This window comes from Fopius arisanus, unplaced genomic scaffold (assembly GCF_000806365.1).
Source record: "Fopius arisanus strain USDA-PBARC FA_bdor unplaced genomic scaffold, ASM80636v1 scaffold00074, whole genome shotgun sequence".
Taxonomy (NCBI): Eukaryota; Metazoa; Arthropoda; class Insecta; order Hymenoptera; family Braconidae; genus Fopius; species Fopius arisanus.
In genome coordinates this window covers 179-7793 of record NW_011887813.1, presented here as the reverse complement: position 1 = coordinate 7793, position 7615 = coordinate 179, and the positions used below count along the sequence as shown (strand labels likewise).

Here is a 7615-nt window from a genome sequence, read left to right as displayed (position 1 = left end):
GTTCCAAGGAAATGACAGGAGCAAAAAAACAAAGTACAATTTATAATTCAAGAAACATTCGAATATGAAATTAAGAAATGAATATGAACGAACAAGAAATAATAGACGAATGTCATCTCACATTATCACTTTTAATCTTCATTCATAGATAGATATCTACAACATTTCATTACAATAAACCTAAATGTACTTAAAAACAATATAAATTATTAACACAAATTTATACAATTCAATACAGATACACAGACGATTGTAATTCGTTAATTCTCCCATCAACAGATCCACTGTAAAACACCAAATTGACTAAGGCCTCGCATTTTATTATTCAATAACTTACTCATAAAACACTCGTAAGCATAAACTCGACGAATCGAAATAAAGTAAATTTATGAATCGATTCTGTAGCAAAGTCTTGGAAAGAGATAATCCAAAAGATTCTTACAGACTATTCTGACAATATCTCTCGAACTTCTCCACTCTAAAACATTGATTTCTCTCCATTTTATAAAATTCTGCATAATAAAAGTTCTCTGATTAATGTCTCTCATATTTTTTTTTGCCATCTCTAGATATTTACAGAACACCCTGAAAATTTCTCCTGGACTCATCAAGAATTGTCCCCCACGTATTCAGCGAATAGAAAATTTTTCCACGGAGAAGTTCCTTTCCGGAACTTTTCCACCAGCTTCCCTGACATATTGGGAAAAATCTGCCCATCAGACTCGTCTCCTTCCGTAATGAATCACCTGTCTTGATATTTTTTTACTGACAGGTCAAACGCCATTATTAGGCTTGGCGGGAGTGCCTCCGGAATTTTCCTCAATCGGTGGTCTAAGAAGATCATAATACTGCATGAGAGCTTCCCTAAGTGATCGAGACACCTGGGGAGAGGCTGCAGCAAGATTACACTCCACCAGGCAAGGATAAAGTCCAATCAGCTGCTGCCACACGGATTTTTCCACTTTATTAGCCGGTGCCTTTTTCAGAGACACCACGAGTGTTGCCACTGCCTTAAGAACGAACGAAATCTCTGATAATCTGTACCTTGGAAGTGGACACTTGCCACTCTTCCTGTCATCCTCGATATACCGATACAAAACCTGTTGGAACCTGTGGAGCAATGCAGTCACTGCCAATCTCCCTGCAATCCCCCCATTCTCATCCTCACACTCACTAATCGTAGCATTATTTATCGTCCTCTCGAACATTGGAAACTCGGTAACATCACTGAGTCCATCGACCAGCGAAAACTGCAGAAGTGTCTCAAAACAGGTTTTAGCAAATTCCTCTCTCAATTTAGTCTCGGTGTTATTCAATGGCGATGATGACAAGTCATTGATAGCTGAACCTGTTGAATTAGCTGTATTTGCATTTAAATTATGGAGAGACGTTGCTGAGTGTATTGATCCCTTATTAAGTAGCATTACTATCCTGAGTATGAATTCCTGAGGGATGAATTGGGAATGTGGTAGAACCTGATCTCTCAGTAGCTCCATTATCTGGCAGTCAACGGCCTCGTCTGCTTGGATCTCCTCAAGATTCCTCTCAGTCTTGATCATTGCTAAACTCTTAGGGAAGAGGAACTCGTCAAGGGTATCAGCCAGCACCGGCCACATCGTTTTGAATTTATCCTGATGCTTCCTGGCTAGAGGTAAACCAACATGAAGAACTGTCAGAAGACTCGTCACGGCAAGTTTCCAGGTTGTTGGAGAGGGACATGCGTACTTCATGGACAGGGGTATCCTCAGAGCACCGATAATATGCTTCAAGATCTCTTGATCAATCACCACAGTCTCTGCAGCTGTTTTGTCATAAAGATTGACAGCCATTGTCAGGGATTTCTCCCCAAAAGGAACATAATTCATTGTAATCCACTCGTTGGAGGAATTTCGTATCTGCTGAGATTGATTCATATTGTAATTCGTTTTGATTTGAAGTTTTCCATACATCGATGAGGGTGGATGGCAAGCTAGTTTGGAGAACTCCAACAACTGCAAAAATATAAATCCAATCATGGTATTGAGTTTATCAGTCTCTCCACTGAGTGCTTCGCCCTTCAAAAGATCCATCGAGTGTAAAACACCGTCCTGGAGTTGTGTCAGAATAATATCAGGAACTGTGGGAAGAATGTAAGGAGTTGATTCTCCATGAACGGGAACCTGCACCACGTGCTTAAGTACTGTACACAATTTTTCAACATCACCACTTGTGAATTTATTCCTGATGTGTTGGAATATTGCTGGAAATATTTGAATCAGTGCTGACAGGAAAGCTTGAGAGGGTACATAAGGCTGTTGCAGGGCATCCACTAAGATATTGTGAACATTTTGTTGATTAATTGCATCAGAATTATCTCTCTCTGATAGTGAAGGTACAACAGAGCTCTCCATTCCAATGTTCAACCAAACCTTCCAGACAACCAGCCACAGGGACTCCATGGAAGATGCTGCAGAGGTCAATCCCTCTGGATTTTCAGTGTTTCCATTCTTCTGGATGTAGAGAATCTCTTGAAATGATTTCAACGCAGCTAAAGACACTTCATTATTCTTACTCAACGCTGAGTACTCGATAAATTCGAGAAGAAGTGACCACGCTCTTGGAAAGTCTCCCAAGGTCTGAAGTAATTGTCTCTTGGTGTTGAAGACCCTTGCCACTCCACTCAAAGTCAACACTTGGGTCTCTGCCCACTGCTTTTGCGCGGTATTTCTGCTGTGGTGAATCAAAATATTACCACTGGTATCCACTTTTTCATTGCTTGCAGAGCTCGACAAATTTCTCACTTTATCCAGAAGTGGAAATAGCACCTGCCAGAGAACAGCCTGCCACGTCTGCTGATGTAGCAGTCCCCCATGCGCTGAAATCGTTGAAAATAACGTCTGACTCGCTGATTTGCGAACAGCTGGTCTAGGATCTACACACAAATCCCCCAATCTCGTGTACAAACACATCCACAATTTATCGAATGATGGCATATTCGTTGTGCCAGGAAAGTCCGGAAAGATATTTTCCACGTGGGACTCATTGGATTTCAAAGAATTCAATATCTTCTCCTGATTTTGGAAGAAGTAATCGCTGATATTCCACATAAGTCCAACTGCTGTCAACGATATATTGAGCTCTTGCGTCTGTGAGCCGAATTTAGCAGCTGTATCGACACAGAGTGGGAGACAACGCCAGCTCATGACTGGAAGATAATCAGTCACCACAAGTTGAAGACATTGAAATGCAATTCTCACCAGATTATCACCCTGATGGTCAGAGACAGCGCCAATGATTCCAAGGACTAAAGGCCAGCCATGATGTAGAGTCTCTCCACCTCCATGGAGAATCTGGAGAACGCACTCCAGTTGTCTTTGACGTACATCTGCGTGTCTAACAGAAGATAATTCAGATAAGGGGCCCAGCAACAATGTCTGCAGCTTCTGATTGTCCCTGAGTGGAGTTGGATACTTGTACTGTAGGGCAGATTTCACCAGATATGTTACTGCCTCTACACCCCACTCTCTCATCCTGATATGAGGATGCTGACAGACCTCCAACAGATGATTGGTCAGAGGCCTCCAGAGAACCTCAACTCTTGACAGATTAACTATTCCAGTTTCCAACAATTTAGCAACAGCGAATAATGATGGCTCTCTATTGGTGTACGCCAGCTCCATGGCTTCCTGACTCAACTTGCACAGAGCATCGATGAGATGATGAAGAGCTACATCATCCAGGTATTGACTGCTCTCGAACAGTCTGCTCAACATGGCACTGAGTACAGGTAAATCAGCCATGACAGCTGTTGTTAGAACAGCATTAGAGTCTGTCGCTGTTCTGCCAGCTTTCAATGAACCACCTGTTGATGGCTTGAGGCCGAGAATCCAAACTAGGTGCTGCAGGGTGGTGAGAACTAGGTGCCAGGCACTACCTAGGATACTCCCATGACAATGAGCGAGCATTAGCAATGCTCTCATGCATTGTAGGTTCTTGGCAGTGAGCATCACTGGGCCCTGATGCTGAGCCCCAATCGGCAATGAAGCAGTTGGAAGAGGTGTCCCCACTGCCACCACTTGTTGTCGATAATCCGAGGGCTCGACGATCGAGGGATTGTAATTGTGACAAGAGTCCTGATGCACCGGCGGTGATGGAGTTTGATTTTGAGGCTGATTGTCCCCTTGTTGTTGACTTCTAGTTGGAGTTAGAGGACCAGTTCTAATCCCTTTCACAGTATTTCCATTGCCATTTGTATTTAAAACTGTCAGGGCATAGTGGAGAGGTAATGAAGCTTTACAGATTGCTGTTATGAAAGCATCTCGAGGGGTTTGAAGCTCCAGCAAGCCACACAGTGATGCAAATGTTTGGATTGCTTTCAGGAGATTTTCAGTGGTTGATTCGTCAGTGCTGGCATCGACTAATGGGCTCAGTGCAGCCAGTAATCCACACCAGCTTGATGTGATCAATTGGATATGCAATTTTTGTTCTGCTTCGGTCGGTTTGTATCGATTACTCTCGTGTGTATCACTGCCTCGTCCAGTCTGGTCGTCGGAGCCGAGAATTCCAAAGCAGATTGAACCGATGATATCCAGAAGGCAGGCGTATGCTATGCTAATCCCGTAACCTTCGGGAATTTGTGGAGGCTCGATTTTATCCAGCATCTCCAAGTAGATGGGCTTTGCCTGGCCTGTGGGGTATGTTACGACTATTGGTAGCCAGACGCCTCGAGAATAAAATCCAGGTTGGGGTGAAACACCGGGACCAACTGGCATTCCAGCTAGAAGAGTTGCTGAGGCCATCGAGGGCTGTTGAACAGCTGAGGCCCCAGCTGGATTCACCTGTGGGCTCATCTGCACTGGATTCACAAAGAGACTGTGAACATATGCTCCAAAACTGTTCACAATATCTTGGAAAATATTTGTTGTATGTTGTTTCAAATCGTAACATTCGCAGAAATTAATCAGTAGATCAGTATGGACTGTCATTTTGTGGAGGACCTCCAAGGCTAGTGCTCGTTGCCAAGCAGGCTTGTCTGGATCCAGGAACTTGACGATTAGTGAGAGAAAGATCTCGCATTCAGTGATCAGGAGTGAGTGATATTTTTGAACGAGAATTGATACCACTCGAAGAAGTCTCATGCTGATGGGAAAGTATGGCTTGTCCAGGGGAGTGGCTTGCTGGACTGAAGCTGGCACTGAGTTTCTGTATTTGATGTTTGGAGAGAAGAGTTTGATCACCAGAGCGCACACTCGTTCCTTCAGAAGGAAACTGAACTCTGGATGGTTGAAGAAAACTGAGGAGAATTTCGTGAGAACTGATTCGAGGAGTTCTAAACCGAAGGTTCGAGTCATTTCGGTGATACCGATGAGCCAATAGGGTTGGTCTGCATTGACAAGGTGAACGAGATCCTGAAACATGAGGAATGCATCAGCAGCACATGGGGCGAGGCCCTTTGGTGCTTGGGCTGAGCTCTGCTTCAGGTCTTCCGGATGATTCTGCTTCGGTTGGGATTGGTCCGGTTGAGTTGGAACTTGCTCAGGCTCTGGTCTAGGTTGTTTGGAGATTTTCAATGACTCATCTTCAGCTATCACTCGCTCGAATACTAGAGATACCAACTGGCGAACAGTGGCACCAGCTGTGTTGATAGTAGTCGAATCTTTCGTAAAGTGCAAGCGAAAACAGAGGACCAAATTTCGGGACAGTGTCTCACCATGGACGATTGTACTGCTGGTAAGGAGAAGTGTGACTGTTTGAAGAACTTTAACTTCTTCTATTCCCACCTCCATTAGCATCCACAGAGTGTCTGTTATGTAACGCGCACCTTTCTGATCAATTGCCTGCTGGGTTATCAATTTTTGCATCATTCCAAGGCAAAATTTTATTATTTTCGTGTCTTTGCTCTCGCAACCTTGAACCAGTGGGTACAGAATCTGATTGACGACATGATAGACTGAAGAGGCCCCCGGATTGTTTATTACTGTTCGGAGCTTTGCAATCCCCTCCTCGCAGGACTGAAAGATCAAATTATTTTGGATATTATTTGGTAATTAAATTATGTAATTAGTCCTGCTCTCAGGAGAATATTAATAATAGCTTCCGAAAAATATCTGAGAATTCATTAAAATCCTTTGACCTCAAAGACACTTGTTAAATACTCATTCCAAATTGAAGGTAATACCACAATTGCGCAATTATTTCCTTAATTGATGCCGCGAGTATTACGAAGAGGCATTCTCGATGGGTATTTGCTTGTCTCGACGGAATTGGTTGAACAATTTCCTCTTGCAATGATTTATTCCGTTGTTATTAATTTCAAGGAACGACTTTGTCTTTTTTTTATACAATCCTCGATTCGTACTGTTTTTCTACTTTAAAGAGTTAATTAATAGCGAAAACGGATTGAAGATCGAAATAAATTGATAAGAACCGTGAAAACTTTAAAAAATACAAAACATCATGAACTTTATAATGAACTGATGGAATAAAAAATAACCTCTTTAATCTGTGGATATTTTTTCTTCGTCTCTGCACATAATGCCTTCAGATCTGCTTGCAGAGACTCAAAAAATTTGCTGTTGTACTCAGGAGTGAGTGCGACTGACGTGGTAGTCATTGTTGTTGTTGTACTGACTAATTCCTGCAACAATAATCACGAAAAATCGTCGAATGATTAAACAAGGAGAGACTTAAAATATGTTTAAACCACTGAATGTCTTGCATATATCCTATACATACCCTTTTAAATCACATATATGTATTTGTAAAATGGATAAACATAATCACAACTGGTTTCTTCATTCATCAGCAATCATGGTTCATTCCACCGTGATGTCCACTGTTTCCACCGCGTCTTCAAGTTCGTATGAATTATAACGTTATCAGTTCGAAACACGCAAATTACTCATTTTTAGTGATAACTGTCGCTTGAACGATCGGCACAAGATGAGTTGGCAAGAGTTTAATAAATTGTATGTAATGTACATATGTGGAGTGGATTAACGTAGACCTGTGGATGTATTGTTCGATGTATTGTGATACATGTAAGATTCAGGTGAAAATGGGTCTGAGGGAAATCCACTACACATGTATTATTTGATATTAGTACACGAAGGACAATTCACATTGGACGTTGTGTTATGCACATCTACGACCCACATGGACTCAGAAATTGTTGGACGATGTGGAGGATATACCACGTGATTGTAATGGGCCAATTGGAACGTAGGGCTCGGCACTTGTCACCGGCTGACACCGTGGACCAAAGAGGATTGACCAGAGTAGATGTTCGGATCTGGGGGGTTTGAGTGACCCAACAGCATCGTAGTACTACACCCCAAGAGAGGGAGGACGTAACACGCAATTCTGGGGTGTCTACCCGTCAGCCGACTCGGTATCAGCCTCAGCAGCAGTCCCGCTGTCAGAAGGACCAGTTAACAGGGTGAATGTTATTTTCTGTGTAACGAAATTAGTATTTAGTGAAGTTTTAAAACTTTATGGAGTCACTTAAGGCCCGGATGGGGGGAATTTTTTCGCGATTGAGAATTTTACGCCCTCCTACTCCGCGGACAAAACCCGAACCTTGATCTCAAGCGATGCCTTGTCGCTAACTACGGAATCGCTGGAAACAAGGGCAACA

General features: G+C 42.8%; 1 protein-coding gene across 1 annotated transcript; it reads right to left on the bottom strand.

The window, feature by feature from the left end:
- Nucleotides 1–112: 112 nt before the first annotated feature.
- mon2 (Mon2 homolog, regulator of endosome-to-Golgi trafficking) lies at nt 113–7411 on the bottom strand. Its single transcript, XM_011310161.1, has 3 exons — nt 6715–7411; nt 6473–6616; nt 113–5990 (listed from the first exon to the last, which is right to left on the bottom strand). Exons 2-3 carry the CDS (start codon nt 6590–6592, stop codon nt 774–776), a joined length of 5337 nt encoding a protein of 1778 aa, XP_011308463.1. The 5' UTR covers nt 6593–6616; nt 6715–7411; the 3' UTR covers nt 113–773.
- Nucleotides 7412–7615: the final 204 nt, after the last annotated feature.